General features: G+C 37.5%; 3 protein-coding genes across 3 annotated transcripts; 1 reads left to right on the top strand and 2 right to left on the bottom strand.

Moving 5' to 3' along the window:
• Nucleotides 1–1,583: 1,583 nt before the first annotated feature.
• On the bottom strand, nucleotides 1,584–3,401 carry LOC131796385 (large ribosomal subunit protein uL14m-like). The gene is made up of 3 exons (XM_059113965.2): nucleotides 3,259–3,401; nucleotides 2,750–2,813; nucleotides 1,584–2,056 (listed from the first exon to the last, which is right to left on the bottom strand). Exons 1-3 carry the CDS (start codon nucleotides 3,319–3,321, stop codon nucleotides 1,635–1,637), a joined length of 549 nt encoding a protein of 182 aa, XP_058969948.2. The 5' UTR covers nucleotides 3,322–3,401; the 3' UTR covers nucleotides 1,584–1,634.
• A 43-nt stretch (nucleotides 3,402–3,444) lies between these two features.
• Nucleotides 3,445–7,453, top strand: LOC131796429 (F-box/LRR-repeat protein 17). The gene is made up of 4 exons (XM_059114013.2): nucleotides 3,445–4,228; nucleotides 4,360–4,810; nucleotides 5,269–5,391; nucleotides 5,923–7,453. The coding sequence occupies exons 1-4, from the start codon at nucleotides 3,728–3,730 to the stop codon at nucleotides 6,063–6,065; spliced, it is 1,218 nt and encodes a 405-aa protein (XP_058969996.1). The 5' UTR covers nucleotides 3,445–3,727; the 3' UTR covers nucleotides 6,066–7,453.
• A 1,179-nt stretch (nucleotides 7,454–8,632) lies between these two features.
• Nucleotides 8,633–23,639, bottom strand: LOC131796427 (proprotein convertase subtilisin/kexin type 7). The gene is made up of 21 exons (XM_059114011.2): nucleotides 23,056–23,639; nucleotides 22,235–22,331; nucleotides 22,068–22,105; nucleotides 21,320–21,408; nucleotides 20,170–20,243; nucleotides 19,274–19,364; nucleotides 19,030–19,084; nucleotides 18,673–18,811; nucleotides 18,139–18,239; nucleotides 17,555–17,667; nucleotides 17,177–17,231; nucleotides 16,560–16,667; nucleotides 15,787–15,889; nucleotides 15,588–15,640; nucleotides 14,755–14,852; nucleotides 14,300–14,394; nucleotides 13,524–13,614; nucleotides 12,973–13,087; nucleotides 12,435–12,610; nucleotides 11,107–11,439; nucleotides 8,633–10,315 (listed from the first exon to the last, which is right to left on the bottom strand). The coding sequence occupies exons 1-21, from the start codon at nucleotides 23,512–23,514 to the stop codon at nucleotides 10,300–10,302; spliced, it is 2,499 nt and encodes an 832-aa protein (XP_058969994.1). The 5' UTR covers nucleotides 23,515–23,639; the 3' UTR covers nucleotides 8,633–10,299.
• Nucleotides 23,640–23,734: the final 95 nt, after the last annotated feature.

Here is a 23,734-nt window from a genome sequence, read left to right as displayed (position 1 = left end):
TCGACAAGTAGCGAAACCGGCTGTTACCAGTTGTATCAGTGGTGCTATTCATAACAGTCTTCTTCCAAATTTTAGTTTTTGTGGTTCATACGTTTTGTAAGTTGTTTTACACCCAAACGCCACTTCTTCTTAACGCCTGATTCTTGCGTGAAATCCTGATATTTTAGCTTTTCAATTGATATTTACTGAAGATGATCTGGGTTGAAGATCAGTCGATGTTACCGACGATTACCGGGTAACCAAGCGCTACGAACCGATTTAAGTCATATCATATCGGAATGATTGACTCAATTGTGTTCCCAAAGGAATGAAATAAATGAGAGACGCACTGATATATTAACATACTCAGTTAATTAACCCTTTAACTCTCAGATTAAATTTGTAATCTCCTTACCCTCAACCATACAATTCTTGTAATGTTAGTTCAGAGAATTTAGTATTGGATCAACTTATTATTCCCAAATTGATATTTTTCTTTATTCTCATCCCTTATCTGGTTGATATTGTATTGATATCGTCAGGAGAAATTTTGTCTTGGTCACTCATGGGAGTTAAAGGGTTAACTACTCTAGGGTTTTCACTTGTAAGAATATGATAGTGGAGTCAGATCATCTAGGTGAGTGTAGTTTAGTTGTGATGTTGTTGGTAGTAGATATGATCATTTGGTAAAGTTAGGTTATTCTGTTCAACTTGTTTGTGATGTCAGTGTTGCGAATAAGTTGTTTGTGTAGTGTCAGTAATAGTTGACACCTGTTGAAGGGAGTCTGTTGTAAGTTAGTAAACCAGTTTTCAAGAGTCCATCACTCAAAGTAAATAGTGTTGTAGGATAGCACCACCAAACTATAACCCATACTAATGACTGAGTACTTGTATTGTGATATGCAGTTTGTCATTATTCATGTTTCTAGAATATGCCTTTCCAAGTAAAGAACAAGCCTAGGCTTCTGGCAACCATGATCCTCTATCTAGGAACATGCTTTACTCTTCCTTTCATCTGTGTGAGATTCCAAATGGCGAAGCAGAAAGGTGATTGATGTTCAAGAACAAGGCAAAGACCTGGAATGGAGTGAACATCTGTTGGCATTATTAAATGTGAACCTTTCCTCTTAATGTATGGTTTTTTTCAATGTTGTAATATTGTAACCTAGTAATGTCTAAACTCATAATTGTTCGCTGATTAGTGGTTTATACTGGTTTTATGCTTCATCAAGTATCATTTAAAAGATGTAACTTGAATTGAATAAACAGGCTACTTTGGAGTTTATATGTTTGTGAACAATATTTTTTAGCCTTTGAAAGTAATACTGTGCAGTGGGGACATTTAGACACAAGTTCAAAAACAGGCTGTTCCATCTATTTCTTACACAAAATGGGGGTTTATTTTCTCCTTCTATATAAAATTTAAAAAAATACATTTATAGCAATGAAATGTGACTTATTCACCTTGAAGAAATCAGTGAATTACACCCTTATGTTGAGCATTGAGTATTTCCTAGTAGGTGCCAAGATTATCATCTCTTTAAAAAAAAGGCCATAGCCATGTTTTTTGGCATGTTTTACAAAGAACTAATACTTGTACCAGCTTCCTTTACAAAGAACACACTTTTAATATTAACACACTAATGTTTACAGCATCAAATAAATCTTGTGGCAAGAGCCAGCACTTTTGACAATTTTTCTTGTCTCTTTCTTAAAATTGTTGGAATTGGTGCTTTTACTCGTGTTCCAAGGGGGGCAAGGTTGTCATCCACAAGTACAATACAGTTGTTGTCATATCTTGGAATTGTGTGATGCTTTGTTTTCCTTGTGCCAATGACAACTGCTTTATTGGTCTTTCCAGCCACAGCAACTCTTATCACATCCCCAGGGTCAGCAGTCTTCCTTTTTCTATAAAATCCTATTAAGTAAGGTTTGCGATTCTTCTTCACACTTTTCCCAAGAGTACTATTATCAACAACTTTGAATGTGGTAAGTAAGGTAATATTTCTTTTCTGAATTGAGCCAAGAAGGAATGGTGACAAAGTAACTGAGTTGCATCCTGACAACAGATTTGTTCCTGAAAGTTGACATATAAACAATACATAACTGTCAATGAAAGTTAAAAAATCACAACATGACTTTTCTACTCTTGTTAGGTCTACATATGGTTATCTTAGAAACTCAGGGCTCAGGTCTTCCCTCTCAAGTGCATGTTGTCTATGGAATAATCTAGGTAACTCATACAGAAACATAATTTTCCACTCAAATTTCATAAAAATGCTACAAAATGATTTCACTGGAACATTTTATGATTAGTAAGACTTTAATTTTTATAATAAATTTTAATAATTTAGTTAGAAGTGTAATAATTGGTAGGATTAGTATGATTCTTGTATGTGATATGTTTTTGTTTTTGTGTTCTGTTTTTGCTGGGGCCATTATGAAAATTACCAGGCTACTGGTAATAATGTATTTCACTCTCAATAAATAAAGTATTTGTTTATTTGTTTGTTTGTCTGGGGAGTGTTGCTGGAGTACTAGAGGTCAAGATATGAGAGAACACCAGAAAACCACAAACCATATGTCCCTAATGCTAGTAGTCTCATTAATCTTTGTCTTTGTGGGCTCTTTTTTCCCCCAGAGCACCAGTAACATCAATTTGTAACAAAATACCCACAGCTTGATATTATGAATTTCATGGTTACAGTTTTATTATAGCAGGAAAATTGAGTTGAGGTTTCTCTACTCTAGTAAAAAAATCTGTACCTACCAAGCAAGTGTGTATTCCAAATTTGTTTTGTTTGAGCAAACAGTGGAGATGAGCCTTGGAAAAACTGTTAAATTGTGGAGTTGAAAAGGTCAGGCCACATTTCAATATATAATTATGTCTAAGGAACAATGTGCTCCTTAAGTCTTGTAGACTAACAGATACAAGCAGAAAAACATTTGAAAGTTTCATCTAATCTGGAAAGATGCAATGCAATATTGCCCACCTTAAAACATTTTTCCAATGGCTAACTTGGTAAAATTTCCTCACAGCCCCATACTACATTATGCATTCAGTTCTTGGATAGAGAAAACAATGACAAAAACAATACATCACCACTGGGAAAACAGATTTGTTTTACAATAGTATGGGGCTGTGCGGAAATTTTATCCAGATTACGATTTCACATGTTAAGAAAAGAGAGAGAGAAAGAACAATAGCCATTCATGATCATAGCAATGAAAAATTTCTCTATCGATCGTTCCGACGTTTAGAATAACAAATGTTCTCACCAGAGACTTCAGCTGCCCGTTTGAGGAAATGGTTTTAGAGGTAAATTTAAAGAACGCTGCCATGTTGCCTGTTGGCGTTAGCGTGGGTTACAGGAAACTGGGACTTGCTCTCGAGTTTTCGAGTTTGGAGTAAATTGTTATGTATGCTACATTTTGCGTCCTAACTTGAAATGTTTTAAAATCAATTCTTCTCACAGCTTATAAAAGATTCTGAAAAATGTGAAGAAATACTCACGCATAATAAGTTATATTCAAGTCAGTTTTTATTCACTTGGAAAGAGGACTGTGCCTTTCGTAGTTATCCAGACTAAAATGAGTTTCCGCACCGTGGACGTTACATGTAGGATACATGATGAGTTAATGGAACCTAGTCCTTTACGACCTTCCAAGGAAATCCGTGCATATTCCAAAGTAATTTATGGACTTCGTCGCTGGATTTCAAGCCTTTCTTTTGTTAATATTGTACTAAATGCATAAAAATATGGAAAATGGCTTGAACTTAAATTCTTCAAACTGTGGTCAAAAGGAGACGAGACAAGGTCTGAACGCCTCGCCAATGGATATGAACAGCCTGCCTCAAGTTGTGCTCTTGAGTATCATGTCGTATTTAGATGTGAAAGATTTGGGCCGAGCTTCTTGTGTTTGTAAGCGTTGGTATAATTCAACTCTTGATCCAAGCCTTTGGAGAATACTGAAGCTCCCGAAAAGGCAAAAGGTGGACGATGAAGTTCTTGTTCGATTAACAAACTATGGATCGACTGCTACTGTTTTAGATGTTTCAGAATGTGCTAACATCTCTGAAGAGGGTTTGATCAAGGCTCTGCAACAGTGTCGGTATTTAGTCGAATTATCTGTTGTAAGATGCTCGGCTGTGACTGATAAATGTCTCACTGAAATTGGACAGAGTTGTCAGAACATTAAGTTTTTGGACATAAGCTTGTGTCGTGTGACAGACTGTGGAGTCAAAGAGGTGAGTTTAATTTCACATTTTGCGCACAAATTATTTTTCAACTTCTCTTTGTTCATTGACCCCAGTTAAATGCAATTTTAGGAGTTCAAAGTTTTATTACATTCCGGTTATTACTGTTTTTATTTTTTCAGCTTTGTCAAGGTTGTGTCAAATTAGAGAAACTCACTATGGACCAGTGCCGCTCCCTTACTTGTGAAAGCCTTTTTGCAGTTGCACAAAATTGTCCAAAAATTAAAAGCATTTCTGTAGAATACAATAGTAAATGTGAAGATGCTGGGGTCTGTGAACTTGTGCAAAGATGTCCACTGCTTGAAAGACTTCATCTTAACTCCTGTACAATTACTTCGAAGACAGCACTCCACATTTCACAATACTGCAGGAATATGTCTGTTTTGGATCTCCGTTGTTTTTCAAGTCTCACTGATGATGTGGTGAAGGAAGTAGTGTTTGGTTGCAAATATCTTAAAGTCCTAAACTTAAGTCTGTGCACTAATGTGACAGATTCATCTCTAGAGTATATTCTTTCAAATTGTGCTTCTTTAAGAGGATTGTACTTGGTGCACTGTGAAATTACTGATGATGGTGAGTAGTTTGACCTTTTACACCCCAACATCAGTATGCATATTCTCTATACCATTTACTATACATTTCCTTAGCACTGAAAAGGAGAATTTGTTCAACAATCAAGAGCATCTTAACTTGGTGATCATTTAATTTATTCTTGTAACCTTAATACGTGATTTAGGGGTGATATTGTAAGGAGAAATAGCAGTAACAAATAATTGTCAAATTTTGTAGATAAAAATATAATTCCTGACACTTGTTTGAAATTACATATTAAGTTTCATGTTTTAAATAAGTACAGCTGTAACATTGTACATGGTGTGACAGTTTCAAAGAAACACATTTTTTGCAGTGAGACTTTAAATGGGAAGACCACACAGGAATGACAAACCTTCAGACCCAGGATGTATCCTACCACAGTAACTATTTGGTCACATCAATTATTCACCAAGCTTGCTTGTAATTCTATCATTTAGGATTGAAGGCCTTCACTTATCACACTTGTAACCTGGAGAGATTGGACATAAGTTGGTGCAAAAAGATTACAGATGAAGGAGTCAAAACTGTCTTAAAAGGATGTCCTCACCTTAAACATTTAGGTGTGTAACACTACCAATGCCTGGTAAAGTTTCCTCTTTAGTCTAGAAGTCTGCAAGTGCCATTGAAGTTTTGACTCATGTTGATGGACATCAAGAGTATCTGGCAAGATTTTCCAGAAATGTTTTTTGCATGGGTTTGGCAGACTCTGAAGCTATAAAGGGTAACCTGTTTTGAAGCATAATTGTTCCGTCTTTATAAGAGAAAACTTGTCGACTGCATTTTGTATATTATGGCCTTGCAAATGTCTGTAAGAGACAATGTAGCAGTTGGAACAAGAAACAGTTAATGCACTCTTGTCCATTATGTTACTTGGGCTTTTTTTTAATTTTTTCTTTATAAAGTCATTCAATAGGATAATTTTAAAAACTGATATCTGTCAGGCAACGATAAGGATCTCTGTATGTGGGATGTAAAGAAGGAAGGCTACCTTATATTATCATTGCAGGTGTGAGGAGTAGTTTGTTAAATGGCAGTGTGGGAGTTCAACATTACTTACATTGTTGATTTTTGTGTTTGCATGATTGTTTTAGGACTTGTCAGATGTGATCAAGTCAATGAGAAGACAGTTCTACAACTGAATCAACACTATCCTCATGTCTTCCTCAGCACTGTTACAACAGAGATGAAGCTCATGTGTGAGAAAGCTGGCTTCCCAGACCTTTGTAAACAATGAAAACTTTTGCAGTAAGGCTTTTTAACATAAGGTTGAACACTCACTGGAAGGAAAGATGTGGAATGATCTGTTTTCTCTCAGATAGAGATGACCTATTTCTTTCTCAATGCAGTAAAAAGACCGAAAGCCATGTTTGGGGCAAGCATGAATGGCAAGGTATACATACAACAAATTTATTGAATCCAGGAAAATTCTCCAAGTCACACAAGGGGACTTTTTGCGTTGACTCATCATCATGACCCATCAGAAAACAAAACATAATCTATGAACTCTCCTAAGGATAAGAAAAAGAGACATGACTTCTCTAAAAACACACTTTAAAAAATAATAGCCCTCATTCCCAAACAACAGGCATACGCATTCAACCTTAAATACTTATAGTAATAAAAAATCACACAATCTACATATATGAGTAATAGAAACTAATGCGAGCTAATGTAATTATTAAGTTTTTGTAAGTCTGTATCACTAGATTTATTATAAAGGAAAGTCCTCAGACAGCAAATCCAATGAGAAGCATTTATTTAAGTTGCCCCACTAATCTTGTTTTGGTAGACTGTGACTGTTCCCCACATTAGCTTTAAACTGCAATAGATGAACTCTAAGGGCTGATTATTTAGTAATACAGGAAGTTTAACCCAAAGCATAGTTTCTTGTAAGCGATGGGCCTCAGGTATTGTCCATAAGACGATTGATTTAATTAAATATATGTTACTTCCACTGTCAGCTTTTGGCCCTCTTGACACTCTTCACAATATGAATGATCAGATAAAAAGGTTTGACTAAATTGAAGATCATTTAGAGTATGGTTTTGTTAAACAAAAGCTGAACTTTATTTAAATAACCTGCCATTAGGGTTTCTGAGGCTGGCAATCATATACCATTCATGCAGGGAGTACTGACTGATTTTGTTAAAAGTAAAATAAGATAGCCCCTCCTCTTTGTGAGAAGATTTCCTGATTAACTCTTTTTGGTGTTGTCGTAAATCAAGAATTCTTGCTTTTATAAATATATATATTAATTTACTTAGTTGTATAATTCTTAATTTTTATCCACTGACATTGTACACAGTTTTTACATTTTTCTGATGGTTCATCTGTTTAAATAGTTTTTTTTTCTTCAATTGTTAATTTTATAGTTGTCCAGGGCACCCATTTATATCAGCTTCAGCTGATGGGTTTACCTTGGTTAAATGTGTTATGTTATTAGTGCTATTTTATTATTATTATTATTATTATTATTATTATTTTTGTTATTATTATATCTTATTTACTATTATTATAATTATTTTCTTGTCATTCAGAATCTTTGTAGCAATGAGATCCAATAGTGTTTAAAACACTTGAAAAGTTTGCAGATAAAGAAAATAAATACATTATGGTATTGTATGCTGTTAATTATTTATCAACATTTTGGAAAATAATTCCCATAATTCTTGCTGTTCCAGGGAATGAAATTTTATGATCTTTAACAACTTGAATAATATAATTTTTGTTAGCTTGTATTGCACTAAAAATTTCCTGTACGAATCAAGATAAAACAAACTCATTTAGGGTTTCAAATGACTCAGTAAACTGCAAATGCAAGGTCTTGACAGTGTAGACTTTAAGTAGAATGCAAATGTAACTCTGCTTTCAGGACAGCATTTGATATGTCTAGGTGTACAGCCTAGTGACACTTGATTTGGAACATTTCAATGTGCAAGTGTGTAGACCTGCATGTGAAACAACTGTCTTTAAAATTTTAAGTAATGAAGTAGTTTGCCAAACCTGGAAAAAAAATTGAAAACTTCGGAAAGGAAGCTTGTAACTTGGAACCTAGAGGCGACGAGTGCTTAGTTGGTGAGAGTGATAAATTTCATCAAGGATTTCTCAGGAATGACCTTAGGTAGGAGGGCATAAAGAAGTAATCCCCCATGACTAAAGTGCCACCTTGAACACTGTTGGAGCGGTTAGGCAGCTTGTGTTGAACACCTCTCCCTAGATAACCTCAGTCTTTTTACCTAGACCCATTGTGATTCTGTAAAGACATGGGTTAGGAGCCACAAAATGTAAGCTACTGGTTTCCTTAGATGGGAGGTGGGGATTGGAGGAAGGGGTTTGCAAAGAGCCAGCCTCTCTGTGACGATGTTAACCAGCTCAACATCTGCCCACAACGGTCTTGCGGATTTCACGTCAGAGGCAAAAATGACTGCCATAGGAGAAGTTGATATGATGATTTGGGCCTCATCTGATGTGAAATGGATTGAAATTCACTCAATTTGGCTCCTGTCATTTACTGCTGCATTCAATGTGTCAAAAACCGAGAAACAAAAAACTATAGCGCTTTCCTATGTCGAATTCGTTGCGTGCTTGCGTTTAGATCTTATGCATTTGTTGAAAGTGCAAACTAAGTATATGTGGGTATCCTTGACCTTCTTCGTTGGAAAGCACCCCAACCCACCCCACCCACCCCTGAATGACAAAAGTCCACGCGTTTGTAGTGTAAGCTTGAGCAAGTCGTCCGTCGGACTGCTAAGTTCTAAAAAAGAATGGACAGCCTTCAATAAAAACATTTATTTATTGTATAATTTTCACAAATACGTAAGCAAAAGAAATAACTGAAATAAATAAAGAATAATGTCGGCTCCCTTTGGCCGATTATTATAAACGCTTAGATTGTTTGAATCGTTAAATAACAAGAAGTCGTAAAGAAGATGGCAGAGATAATTTCGCTTTTGTAGATTTAAAATCTTTCCGTGACTACAGGAGTTATGGTGAATTCCACGAGGCGTACTTCACTGATTAAACCACGATTTCAAACTGGCTAATTTTGCTTTCGAAATGGGTCAGTTAATTGAAGCCGTTTCGCGTGAAACCTGCCAGACACACCGGAGCTGTGTAACAGATTTCCTCTTCGGTCTGTACTGCAAGTTATGCAACCTAACCTCCCTCCCCTCCCCTTTTATTTCATGGGCCGGTTGCTTCGCCCTTAGGTCATAAACCTGAAGGAAAAAAAACTTCATCTGTAACTTACCCTAAGGACCTTGAACTCAGTTAGTAACAGGTATTTATGTTTTCTCTAATTGTTCCTTAATTGTAACTTTAATCGTTAATCACTTGCAACATTGACTGAAGCGTTTACGGTGCATTATTTGGCCATGAAAAAAATATATTCCTTTGATCCTTTGCTGCTAATAAGTTATTTTTAATGTCTTTACCACCAGGTAAGTCAAGAAACAAACCTATTTCTATTTATATCGGAAAGTACTCATCAAATAAATATTAAATTGTCCAAATTACCACGTTGTAGACACGAAGTGCCTACCATGATGATTATAAATTATCATTTAATACTATTTGTAATAATATATGAATAAATTCAATAAATAAACCTTTTTTGCATTTAATTAACATTAAGCATCGTCTAACTTTATTTTCTTAAGCTTCACATTACTCTTGATCATGACAAAGATTGTTACCATGGAAAGTTACTACGTAGACCTTATACTATGACTATAAACCGCCTAAAATGGTTAATATGGGAGTAATAAAAACTATCAGTGTTTCACAGAGCTTCCAACCGTATTCCCCCATGGTTTTTCAACGACGTTCGTTTTTAAAAAGTCACACCTCTCCTTCAAAAAGTATCTTACTCACTGCCCTACTGCCCGTATAATACAACAGATCGAACCAATCAGGACGCACTTAAATTCCTAAATAAACCAATCAGAGCTCCATGTGAAACAGTGCGGTTTGCAACTGTTAGGAACGGCGGGAAAGGTCATGAACACAGAATTGCATGTCCCGGCTTATTCAGAAATGTGAGCAACAAGAGGTAGAGCGAAAAAATGAGGTTCGAGACGAATTAATATATCTAACCAGTAAATAAAAATCGTCAAAGTTACCAGCGTCGTGCCTGTGGTATGATCGCTAAGGTATGATTAACCCTAAAAAGAATTGTTGTCGATTATATTGTTGCTAAAAACTACATTTTTCAGCCTACTCCTACTTGAAAAGTTACACCACAAAATAGACCGATACTCCTGGATTCAAACCATGTGCGGTATTACTTTAAACTGTCAGCACCAATTTTTTTCTGCTGGCCAAGTTCCATGACTGAAATTCTGAACACGATTTAACTCATACGGAGGATTCTTTCAATCGCTGCCCAGCGCATCCAACCCGTCTTCTCGCTGAATAATAGGTAGGATTCAAAATAACATCTCCCAGACCGTAATGAAGATCTCTTATGGCTATCTTGAGCTGCGACTGAAATAGAAAATTAATAAATAAATCAGGGACAGTCAACATTTATCGTCTGGTGTGTGTGTGTGGAGGCGAAGGGGGGGGGGGGAGGTCAGAGGCGAAGGGGGTAATCATATGGTTTTCAGGGAAACGGATGGGGGATCAGTCGTCGCAGAGTATAAAAGGGGAGAACTTAAGAAAATTGACTACCAATAAGGGGGGATCATTAGTTGTACTACAAACCCTTATAGGGGGATCAGGCAAATTTTTACTACAAAGCCTTAAAGTTGGGATCAGGCAAATTTTTACTACAAAGCCTTAAAGTTGGGATCAGGCAAATTTTTACTGCAAAGCCTTATAGGGGGATCAGGCAAATTTTTACTACAACGCCTTAAAGTTGGGATCAGGCAAATTTTTACTGCAAAGCCTTATAGGGGGATCAGGCAAATTTTTACTACAAAGCCTTAAAGTTGGGATCAGGCAAATTTTGTTGCGACACAACCAAAATCGTCCGACTAAACAATGATTGGTAACTCGCTGCAATAAAACAACTCATAATTATTTATAATTATATAACTATCCACGTTCTTAAAGCTGCATTATCGTGTTTTCACGTTTTATATAGCACGGGTCGTGTCATAAAGGTATGGAAAGGAGAAAATGTTTGCTAAGCCGCTTCAACGTTGTAAATTGCGGAAATAAGGAAATAAAATCTCTTGTGAGATAAATCTGTATCTAGTCCATATTTCCCAACAAATAAAAAAAAGTTTACGTTTGCTTTTCACGCGGTAACCATGTCTGTTTTCAATACATACCCTCGAGGTTTCTTTAAAATCCCTTTAAGCGGTACTTTACTCTTTTTGTTGGCGTCTGTTTCTTCCAAACGACTCTTATGAAGCGCATGAGTGAGTAAGCTGTCCTCTGTAGCCTTTGTCAGGTCCTTTTCAAACTTATCCATAGCACTCAGGTGCTGTGCTTGTAGATAGAGACTCTGCTCCATGGCAAACCGAAGTCTTCTTTCAAACTCTTCCACGCGTTTTTTCTCGTCCACTGGGGAAGTAGAATGCTTGCTTGGGGCTACGTGATCCATTTCCTTAGAACGATCATCATGAGTAACTCCCTTCTTGGCGCCTCTCTCCAAAATATGACTGAATTTGTAAAACAAAACAAACAAACAAATCACATATACTATAAAATCCCTTTTCATAAGACTGGCTGATCTTGGGAGAGGGTCCGAAGGTCAGGATTCAACCCCCCCCCCCCTTCATCACACCCGTGGGTTATTTCAACTACTTCCCTGCCACCAAAATTCTCGCAACGACAGGATCGCATGCCATTGTTCGATGTGAACAATTTTAAGTTTAATCGCCTTGAAAAATGTTTCAGGCCGTAGTGTAAATAAAATATCCTGGATTTCTGGATTAAAGTTAGGAACCCCCCCCCGCCCCCCTTTCCAACTTCTCCATGCCAAAAATTCCAAGATCTACCCTTGCGAAGATTGAAATGAAGGTCTGTTATCTTTTCTCCTGTACATCTACACAGGACGCGTTTGACATCGCCAATCTCTGCAATACACGGAATGCTTGTCAGCTGTGTCCCTACATAGTTCTTTTCACAAGCTCACCAGAGCTTAAGTCTGTACTTGAGCCAATTGGCCTATGCACTCTGAGCTTATCCCGGTTTCCATAGCATGAAGCTTCTAAAAGTGTTTCTACTCTCCCCTAGTTCGGATGCCAGTCCATCACAAGTCTACCCCCCACCCCCAGCATTTCATCAGACTTCCCTAACAGTTGGCCATTTCTACTTCAAACCATGAGGTCATCACATGATCCACTATGCTCACCAAAGAGCTCTTAGTAACTCAAACGCCAGAGCATCAGCCAGCGAAAGAAAGAATGATGAAAAAAGAAAACCTCATGTAATCGGCTTGGCGTTGACCTCAACTTAACTATCAAAATATCTTTCGATATGATTTCAATTAAAAGAAAAAAAGAAAAATATTTCCTTTTTTTTAATAAACAGTCGCTTTTCTCATCTCTTTATGAACTTTTATCTTCGTCAAAGAATTTCTTTAAAGAATTGCTCATCATATATAGCCCCGTGATGACCAAAAATGAGCTCAGATTATGATCATAAACGTTACCTTAGTCTAATCTGATCCTCTTCAGCCAGTTTGTTAGACAACAGAGGAGTCTCCTCCTGTGGCTCTCCACTCGCCGTGTCTGCGCTTCCCTCGTCACTAGCCTCGCAATCGAACACGACGTCGACAGTATAGTAAATGGACACCAATAGACAGAAGCCGCCGAGCAAAAGCAATACCTACGTCGAAGAACAAGATTTTTTGTTGAGATTCACCATTGACCATAACTGACATTTATGAGGAGGAGAAAAAGGTAAAAAAAAAAAGGGAAAACAACAGACTAAAACTCTAAGAACTCGATGAATATAGACGCGACCACTTAAAAAAGGAAACGAAACATAGTACTGATAATGTGGCATTGATATCATATCTGATTGGATTAGCGTAGCTTAAATCTAACAAACCGTCGTGTGATTTGAACCAAAAACACTAAAAGTGAAATTCCTATGAATTCACGTTATCTACTGCAAGTTCTCGTCAGATTGTCATCTTACGCATCCAAAGAATAGGAAAAATCACGTTTCAAGTATCACAAGTCTACCTTGAGCGTTCTCTCGGACACAACATCTTGTGGTGCGTACAGCGGGGGCCTGGGCGGACAAGGTGGAGTATCGTTACTGTGAAGGTACTTGCCACTAGAAGCTTCCTCCACCAATCTGAAAAAAAAAAGAATGCATAAGTTACTCATAGAGGAAATTTTTAAAGAGAATCATTAATTCCTGATAGTGAGTTCCTCTCCCGGAGTTGTGTTCATAGGCTTCACGCGTGTTTAAGTTTGAATCAGTTTCTATTTACGGCAGTCTTAAGTTGAGTGTCGAAAAAACCAAAACCAAAGTAATCACAGAGACCAATCAAAACAAAGATTTACTGCGTCATTAGCCAGAAAAATTATCTCTGGTAAAAGCTATATTTGGGCCGAAGATTCTTAGCAGGAGCCAATCTTTGTCTCTTCTATCATTTTAGCACTATTTTTTAAATAATTCGTAAATAAAGAGCAGTGTTCAAAACTTTCCATTTCCTATTTACGGAGGTGCCGGATTAGAGATTATTCTTACAAGCTGCGCTTCGATTGCGGAAAAAAAATGTTTTTACCTCTGTCTCTTCTGTATCTCTTCTGGTGTCATGGAAGAACCGTAGAAAGTCAACTTCCAATCCTTCAGGAAACCTCGGCTGTGATCAAAACCTGGAACAAGGCGAATTGATTACTGATTTATGCAAAGTCGATTGAGGGTTGTGAAACAAAAACTTTTGCATTCATAAAGATCCAACCAGAACGAGAGCAAATACGGACCAAAGATAACTCACGTAAAATACAAGCTAAGCGACTTGAGCACGAAAAATACAAGTGACCAAGGCCTGATTTGTATTAGATTTGCATCTGATTTCTTGTGGGTGTGGTGCGAGTATTTTGTATGCCCAATCAGAAAGCGTAGTGGGGTACATCCCCCCTCCCCCCTCCAAAAAAAAAAAAATTTTCGGATTTTTCTCTGCAGTTGTCAAAAATGTAGCTGCATTAACCTGCGTAGCTGGCGGTTTTGCGCTCTAAAGCGATGAGCGGTGAAGCCGCGACAGGTATGGAACAGAAGATAGCTTAGTCTTTCCACTCGCGGCTTTGCTGCTCATCACCTAACGCACACGAAACAGCCAGCGATGTAGGCCACTAAAACAACGGCATGCACTTAGCACACTACAATCTAGTAGTGGGTAAGCAAATATAACTGAAAAGGAATTTATAAATAAACAGTAAAAGTAAGGCACTGAAAAGAAACGGTTTGACAAATAGGATCAGATAGTTGATACTACTGCCTTGCCTTCACAATAAAATGTAATGGGACTAAAAGCACATAAAACATACGATTGGTTCATACCATTATCAATAACGATCAGCTGCCAAGTTCCTTGTGGTTTTTCGCCCCAGCATCGAACAGTGGAAAACGTCCAGTCTACGAAACCATCCGAAGATCTACGTTGGAACAGATATTCAATGTCATAAAAAGTTACTTCTTTACCACGAGTTATGATCGGACACCTTACGGCCATTGCAACAACGATACACCGATGCCGGTATAATCCTAAATTCCACTTAAAAGAAAAATGGTAAACTAGCATTGCAAGAAGATACTTATTGGCGCTGGTTCATGAGCTCCATAATATTTTCGTTGGAAGCACGCGGGAGGTCTGTCTCATTTCTCGCGCCAGACCCCTCTAGATCACCAGGGTGCAAAGCGGGTCAGTTCGACTCAGGCTTCGCGTGTAGCCCGCGATATGCTTTTACAACAGGACCATTAATGAGAGCCTGCTGTCGGGCTGATTCTGAACATACCTATCGTGTTGTCTAGCTGTTGCCAGTTTGGATGTCGTTCCTTCAGCGGACACTAAACTGACCATTAAGTTTCCACGATGCCGATGCTTGAGATTCACCTGGAAGCAAAGGTAGAGTAAGACAATTCTTGCCAGCTTAGAGACATAATTAAGACACCTCTCTTTTCTTATTTTTTCCCTATATCATTTGATGCTGAAAAGGAACAGTATAAGATCTGATCGTTTGTTTCAAGATATCTTCCGACATAGAATTAAAAAAAGTTCTTTCAAGAAAACTGATTGGTGAGAGGAATCAAAGTGACGCTGTAGTGAACTCGTGGATATACTGTGCAGAATATAACTACAGTGTACAGTGATTGTACTAAATGCATATGATTCTGGAATTCTAAGAAACAGAATTGAGCCGTCATCCACACTAAAGTCCTCCCCAGCTTAGCCTGCAGAACCGATGTAATTTTTTGCATTTCACAGGCGAACGGAGACAAGCGCTAGGCGAGCGCGAATCAAGATTCACGCGCATGAGGAGGAGCGCGAAAATCATTTTTTTTTTTTGCGTTCTTCCCCTCACACGTGACTCACACTTCGCGCTCACCTTGCGCTTACCTCCATTCGACTGAAAAACGTCAACAAATTACGTCGGTTGTGAAGGCTATCCCCAGCTGATCCGCCATATTTAACAATCAGTCTGCCATCTTTAATAAGAAGCACGCTCTTGCCAGATTCCTAATGCAGGGCTAACGACACGAAATTTGCAGATCGAATCCCAAAATTACTCATACCCATGCTTCGCATATCATCGAGTAAAAAAAGGGAAAATGAACGAATTTTACTTACTGTGACGGTGACGTGTTCTAAAGTAACCACCTCTCCGACGTTGTCTTTAGACACTGGTATAGAAAAGAAATAAAAGTGTTAGTTTTAGTTTACGCTAACATCACAGGAAGCATAGCGAGAACCACTTGGATTGAGTTGTTTCTAGCGGCAGAGTTTCAACAATGTTTTACAAAAGAAACAATTTAACTGGTGTACATACCGTAGTACTTTTCTATCAGTTGATTGGTTGATGTCGGGATCTGTTTTCCAACATGAATAATGGGTGTTGACCAAGATGTCATCCAGGGCACTGCCTTCCATACCTGAAAAAAAAAATATTGCTTTGTTGAAAACAAAGCTCTGATAAACTTACTTTCAGTAAAACACAACCAGATGTATCACTTTATATATTTTACCGCGCTTGATTAGCTAACGTTGAAGAGCGCCGGACTTCCGTGCAGGAGGTCGAGGGTTCAAGTCCCAGACCGGACCAACACACACGGACTTAAAATAAGCGAGGAGAATGTGCTGCCTTTGCTTTTACATCGGCAAACAGTTAGACATTCTCGCCTTCACGGATAAGGACGATAAGTCGTAGACCCCGTCTCCTGTCTCTTCTCGCTACTGGCTAACAGGGGACATTTAAGAACCCACACACTTCTTACAAAGAGCACGGAACATGGCCCCCGGTGTTGTGGTCTGACCTTGTCATTGTTTATACAGGCCCCCCATTTAAACCAGCTCTGAGCGGAACTGGACCAGCCTGTCTAAATATCGCAAAACACAAATACAGATACAAATTTTTCAGATTTTAATCTTAATGAATCGCCTATCCTTGATGAGAGGGCTTGTCCTGTTGATAGTGAATGATGTACCTCCTGAATACCTTCCCGTGATTAACGAGCTCTACTTCATGGCACAGAAACACATTTCACTACCAACCCTTCATTCGACAGATCTACACTTTTACAATAAAGATAAATACGTGAATACCTTAGCTGTGTTAACCAGTCGCCAAGAGTCCAGAAGACCGAATCCATACTTGTGGCTATGGTGATACTTGGCTCCATTTGTATAATAATCACTGTCGTCCACATCGTGCTAAACACATGAATATAACCATTACAAAAAAAAAACAATTCGATAAAAGAGCTATAAGAGGCTAGCCTTTAAGTCTGCGACCCGACACTCAACCACTGTCCGGGAAAAAAGCCCTCCCTTCTTGGCCCGAAGGGATGTCGTTTTGGATGGCGAACCTCGTTGACGGCCATATAAACTTTTACCTTACAGTTGTACAAGACACTCACGACTCAGTAGAACGTTAACGCAACAGAAAACCAAGGGGCTTAGATTCGATAAACTAAGGGGACATTACACCCACTTCTCGCAAAGAGAAGTGTGAAGAAGATATAACATTCCCCCGCCGTTCCATTAAAAAGATTCTATTGAAAAATAGCGAGACTTGAATTCCTTATAAAGATTTTACGCGCTTCTCTTTCTAGAATTACTGGTGAGGATCAACTCGTCACAAAGGGGTTCGTTATACCGTCCACAAAATGGCAGTTTTCGGTGAGATAAATAATCAACCAAACATTAAAATTTCTTTATACCTTGACAGCAGTAATGGCAATAATATGTTGGACATCTCTCCATGACAAACATGGTCTACAAAAAGAACAATCCTGGTCAATGATTCGATTATTTCAAACAGCAGAATTCCGATCAAAACCTCACCTAATTCTACACAAAAATCTCAATCGCGTGATAAACGTCCCAGTAAATACGCCCATCTACAAGTGAACTTAGCCCCCTCCGAAAATATTTATTTTCTTTCTTTTGAATTCACCTTACAATCCTCCTCGTCCCCTCCCCTCTCCCCCTGCAATGTAAGCCTCTCAAAGCCCCTATTGAGACAGCATAGGTTCAGGGCTTCTATCGAAAGTTTTTTGAGCAGTATCATGGGGGTATTTGCTGTTTGTTGTTCTTACCTTGCTTGTAACATGAGGGCGATCATTCCAGCCGCTAAGGGCGCCGCAGCCGAGGTTCCCGTATGTTTGTCTGTGCAACCCGTGCCAGTCCCTAAGCGCCAATCAGTTGTCACCTAGCAAGGCAGCATCAAATATATAGTCACCAAAGGGAATAACTACTGCGCGACACTACCCGCGGGAATCCCGAAGACACGGGCAAAACAACAAGTATAAAACGTTTTTTTTTCATTGAAAAGAACTTCAACAAATCGCATTTCGCAAAAGTGGCCATAAGATGAAGCTCAAATACCTTACGGTAGGTAGAAATGTACCTCCGGCCTGGGTAGCAATCTGCATTGTTTTGTTTTTTTGTTTTGTTTTTTTTGGAAGGGGGGAAGGGAGGGATACCAGAGTTTGCAATCACGTTCTGAAGGAAAGAACAGTTTATAGGCTTTGCATACACGCCATACATGTGGCTTGCACAGCAGCCTGTTGAGTCATACGGGAATCTTGCGAAAAGTATCCTTATCCCTTTGCCCCAGCACAACAGCATAATAACACCACTTTGTTGTAGACAGGGTTTGCATACGTATCTAAACACTTACTATGTTCCTCTGCATGCCTTGTCCACTGCTGTAAGTGACTGCCAACATGGCAGCACAGTGTTCTGCATAATATGGCATATCTCCTAACTCGTCCACAGCACCTACAATTAAATGATTGACAAAATTTTTAATAATGAGACAACTGCGCAATTGGTCATGATTTGCTGTGCCACATTGACGACGCGTAGTTAAGGTAATCTTTTCCTCTTTGTTCCACGCTCTTCGCAAGACAAAAAAACCTTTCTTAATGAAGGCTATTCTTTGAGACTATGAGCGGTCCCAATTAACCAGCTTCGCGATAAGCTTTCCCAATTTACCAGCTTTGCAGGTGAAAGCGAGTCAATGTTTTCAAAAGCCTCCGTTTCCACTTGTCCATACAAGAGACGGAGCCTATTAAAAACGAAGCGTTTTCAAAATGGTCAACTTTTGAAACCGTTCTCGAAAGGCTCCGCGTTTCTGGGCTCTTTAGTGTGAAAGACAGTCAGACAAAGATACATAAAAATTATATGGATAGAGCTTCATCTGTGCACAAACCTATTGTAACAGTGTAAATGGAGTTGGCATATCCATCAAAGTTACAGTTGTCTTTGAAATGTCCTCCGTTGCCAGATGCCACAACAAAAATACTGCCGTAACCTTTCCTACCAGCTAAAACACCATGAGCGAGAGCAGCCTATGAGGAAAACAAAAACAAAACGTAATTACTCAATATGGTATGTGTTATCATAATGATAATTATAGAGCAATAGGAATATGGAGGTATGTAAGGCATGAGATGGAAAAGGACTTGACTTAATAGGGAAAGATATTTTTTTCCGAAGAGCACGGGAGTACGAACTTCATATATTTTTATTATTTCTCAATTATACTTAAGCACATTGGTTTACATACCTGTGCCAATTGATGAGGTCCATCAACAGTTTTTCCATTATCATCAGGCCCCCAACTGCGAATAAATTAATTTCAGTAACTTGAAAGGTGCTTAAAGAAACGATATAAACTGGACATAAAGAGGAACATTTCCAGCCAGCACTTTGCCTGTCTAAAACTTGGGGACTGTAAGTGTATTTTTCTCTCCTCTTACGAAAAGCTTATGGAGTTTAAAATCTTTGTTTTTAATTATTTTTCCACATACCTGCAGCTATAGATGTCATTAATGTGCATCTTACTGTTGAATGCCATGGCCTCAAGGCTGTCCGTCATTGGACCGTCAAGAATTCGTACACCTACCATTGGTCAAGAAATTCATCAGATTTGTCAGAAAGAACTAAATTTGGTGATGAAGTGAATTTTTGGAGAGCTCAATTTACTCTCAGATTACCACCCTCTTACCAGCTGTCTTTTAGCAAAACTGATTATTAAACATGGAAAGGAAAGAACAAAAACTTATCTTGTAAGACTATTTGGCAATAAAGCCATCAAATTGTTTTGTAGTGTGCTACTTACAAGCTACAAAAGACTGCTATTTATTTACTATTTAGACAAAACGGAATAACTCAGTTCCAAGGCTGAATTGCTCACCCATGCTTTTTCCAGACCAAAGTTGTCCTTACTCAAACATTTGAACTTTTTGTTGACAGACTGACTAACTGAAAAATTGTAGTTTCAATCCATATCACTTAAATCTAATTAGGGCTAATTCACCAAAGGAATCCCACTCAATTTCTCTCTGAATCATTTGCTAAATCCCAATATTTAATCTGTGTTCTTCTTACAGAGAAACAGAGAAAGAAAATGATCATGCAATCCTAGCAGAGTCTTAAAAGTCTATTCACAGTTTCAAAATTAACTCATTAAAATGTGAGGTCTTGAAAAAAAGGACCATAATGTGCATTAGATTGTAATAATAACCAGTAAAAATGAGCCAAAAAAATTTTAAATGAGTGAAAAAGACAGACAAGAAGCCCTCCAGAAAACAAAAAGAATTCAAGCAGAGGCTGATTGATTGTCAGTGGTACAGGGTATTCTGATTTCATTGTAATTGACTCTAAATTTTTTAACTTGATCATCAAGTGATCTTCTAGTTATTACCTGATACTTTTGCCCCATAAGCAACACCTACAGCACAGTATGTGTTCGGCACAGCAGCAATCTCACCAGCACACCTGCCACAAAAGTTAGGAATTTTGAATTTTATATTTGATGGGTGGAAAGATAAATTTTAGTGTGATAGCACCTAGCCTTGACTTAAGCTGCAAAAGACAAGATGTAAGATGATTCCAAACCTTTATTTTATCTCTAAATTATCAACCAATATCATATCAATACATTTTAAATTATTACACATTTACACGTAATTATTTATGGAAAAACTCTCACCCATCTAAAAGCCTCACTAACCCTCTTTAATTATAAGGGTAACTAGCTGTAATACGTGGTTCATTCTCATGAAAACTGTCTTGAACAAAATCAAGGTACAGTGAACTCAATGGGTGCTATTAACCCTTTCCACCCTAACATCAGTAAACATAATTCTCCACAAAAGCATCACTAACCCACTTTAATTATAAGGGTAACTGGCTGTAATACGTGATTCATTCTCATGGAAACTTTCTTGAACAACATCAAGGTACAGTGAACTCAGTGGGTGCTATTAACCCTTTCCACCCTAACATCAGTATGCATATTCTCCACACTGTTCCCTATACATTCCCTAAGGGGCTGATGAGGAGAATTTGTTTCATAATCCAGAACTTCTCTCATTGGTGACCATTTCCTTTATTCTCATTAACTTATGTGTGATTTGGAGCTGATATTGTAAGGAGAAATAAGATGCTAGTCACTCTAAGCATTTAAAGGGTTAAAGTGACTTAAGAGATCATGGGCCCAATCTACTCTAGGTCTGGACCAAACAACTGCAGTGTTCTCATCATTGTTTTGACTCAATAATCACCTACGGCTGTACACTGCATACCTTCTTGTCAAAACATTATTCTGTGACTATCAATTAATTAATTATAATTATTAAATAATGATTATCAACAAGAACTGAGATTGCTCTGTTTGATACTCAAGACTTTAAATTACTAAAAGTAGGCTGCACTATCGTAACTGCTTTATTTATCTGTACTTCTAGCCAAAAGAAGTTTAATTTCCTATATTTAATTTGTTAATTTTTATTTTATGCATGTGTCAACTTATCAATGACAAGAATCATGGCAATATTTTTATTCTAGTCTACCTGGTTCCATGATGATTTAAGCCAGCCTCATCTGCTCTTGGCATTGGATCATCGTCATTGGAGTTGATATCCCAGCTGCCTTCTGAACTCTGTATCAAGGTGTACAACACAACTTTAACCACTTTTTAATTTAATTCTAATTCATAATTAAATTCTCTCAAAACTCATTTAGAAATAATTTGATTTATGACACATTTGGTGGAAACAAACTTCAATTAGCCTTAATTTTTGTTTTTATGGATGATAGATCATGATGAAATGCTGGTGCAATCAAAACTATTTATCAACAACTTCTTAAAAATTAAATTTAAATTTGCACTCTATGCATTTTCCCAATAGGAGTGAATATATGCATAGTACAAGAGAAAACATTATTTTACAGTAAAAAGAGTATAGGCTACAGAAGCTTCTGAAGCTTAGAAATTTTTAGTTTACTCACAATTTGCAATTTATACATGATGAACTATGGTTATCTTAAAGGCATTAAGTTTAATATTCAGGTCACTGAACACCATGGTATTTTTTAAGAGATTGGTTGAAAGCAATATTATTTGGTAAAATACGTATATTGATGTTAAGAAGAAGGACATTCCAGATCTTAACAACCTTGTAAATAAGAATTAAAGAGTTGTGTGTTATTAAAAGACTGATTCCAATGAGTGTGGAATATCTAGTTATTTCAACAACAGAGAATTCACACATAAAGGAATTGAGAGCCTCAGGGTATATAAGCATCTTCAATACTCACATAATTGTCAAGAATATCAGGATTGGTCCATTCCACACCTTAAAAACAAGTGGATAACACCAAATGAATAGTAACAGTAAACTGTATGTAGTGTAAAGTTGAATATTTTCAATTTTATAAATCACCACTAATATTCCTCCAAAGTATTTCCAATCATGATTACTCACCATCATCAATAACAGATACAACTATTCCACGTCCTGTGATGTTATTCTCCCAGACACCAGTAACATTGATATCATGTCCTATGAATCGTAAATTGTCCTGCCATAAAAAAGTCAGATATGTTAAAATTAAAGTTTATATTTCTACTATGTCAAACTGTGCAAGGTAGATAAAGGAAATAATGGATCCCAGAAAATTTTCATTTTATCTAAAAAATTCAAAAGTCTATGCACTATGTCTGAATTTGGAGTATTTTAAGTAATTTCTAGTGTTTCTTTATACTCAAGCTCATATTGTGTAAAATTGGTATTATTTTCTGAAAGTACATAACAATATGCAACTCTCATTACTCTTAGATTCAGCAAACTTTCATACATGTATCACTACTTTGGAGGAGCCTAATTTTGGTGAGTAATTTTGACCAAGCAGAGTGGCCATGGTCAATATAGCATGTATTGCATTTTATCAATTTGGGTCTGTAGTGACAGTTATTGGTATAGAGAAATATCGTAAAGGCGTTTCTATACTTAGCTGCTCATTATCCAAGACACCCTTTCAATAAATAACAAAGTTCAATATTGAGATAAGTCCTTGACCTTTAATTTGAAAGTAGCTAAATCTAATGAACACTCGACGGACAAAAGAAAAATTTCTACTTTCAGAGAAAACCTGCATCAAGTTAACCCTATCATAAGGCATTAAGATAACGACTATCAAAAAGATGTTAGTTTAACCTTTCAAATATATTGTTTTTAGAAAGCTTCTTGCGATAATCTAAAATCTATTTCAAATAAATTATTAATTAGGTCTAATCGACTCTTACCAAGTGCCATTGGCTTGGAAAATACTGATCCTTAAATTGTAGGCTTCGCTTATAACGCATTCGAACTACTTCTTGTCTTGACCACTCGATACTTGGATGTTTGGCTAAAAGTTCCGTAATGCTATTCTGCATTTTTCCTAGAACGTGTTCTTTGATTCCGCTTTGATTGAAGAAAGTATTATTATGTATGTACAGGTAATGTCCTTTGAGACCTCCAATTTGCCCGCGATTTACGAGGCCTGCCTCGTCCGCGATGCGGTCTGCTAGCGCATGGAGATCAGATAAATTAGAAAAATGAACCAGTGGTATTCGAATGGCCCACGATGAAGAATAATCCATTGAGTTTGTCGTTCTGTTGTGTACGATTCCATTATTGCTATAACATCCACAAATCAATAGAACAAAAACACGCCAATAAAAAGCCATAAATAGCCGCCATCCTAGCAGCTTAATGGGCATAACAAGTAACTAAGAGGCTACATGAAACATTCGCCAGCATTTCAACCAAGACCACGAAGACAGGAAAGGAGAAATCTAGAGAAATTGTGGCGATTCCCCTTTCCTTTTTCCGCCATTAATGTGTCTGCAGGTAACCAAGCCTGCCTTTGTCTGAAGATAACCGGAAGTCATTTGAAACATTTCAAAACATCTGCCCCCGCACAGACTCTTGGGAGAGAGA

The sequence above is a fragment of the Pocillopora verrucosa genome, chromosome 1 (assembly GCF_036669915.1).
Source record: "Pocillopora verrucosa isolate sample1 chromosome 1, ASM3666991v2, whole genome shotgun sequence".
In the NCBI taxonomy this organism is placed as follows: Eukaryota; Metazoa; Cnidaria; class Anthozoa; order Scleractinia; family Pocilloporidae; genus Pocillopora; species Pocillopora verrucosa.
Note: the sequence above shows the minus strand (reverse complement) of the source record. Positions and strands in the feature narration are given on the sequence as shown.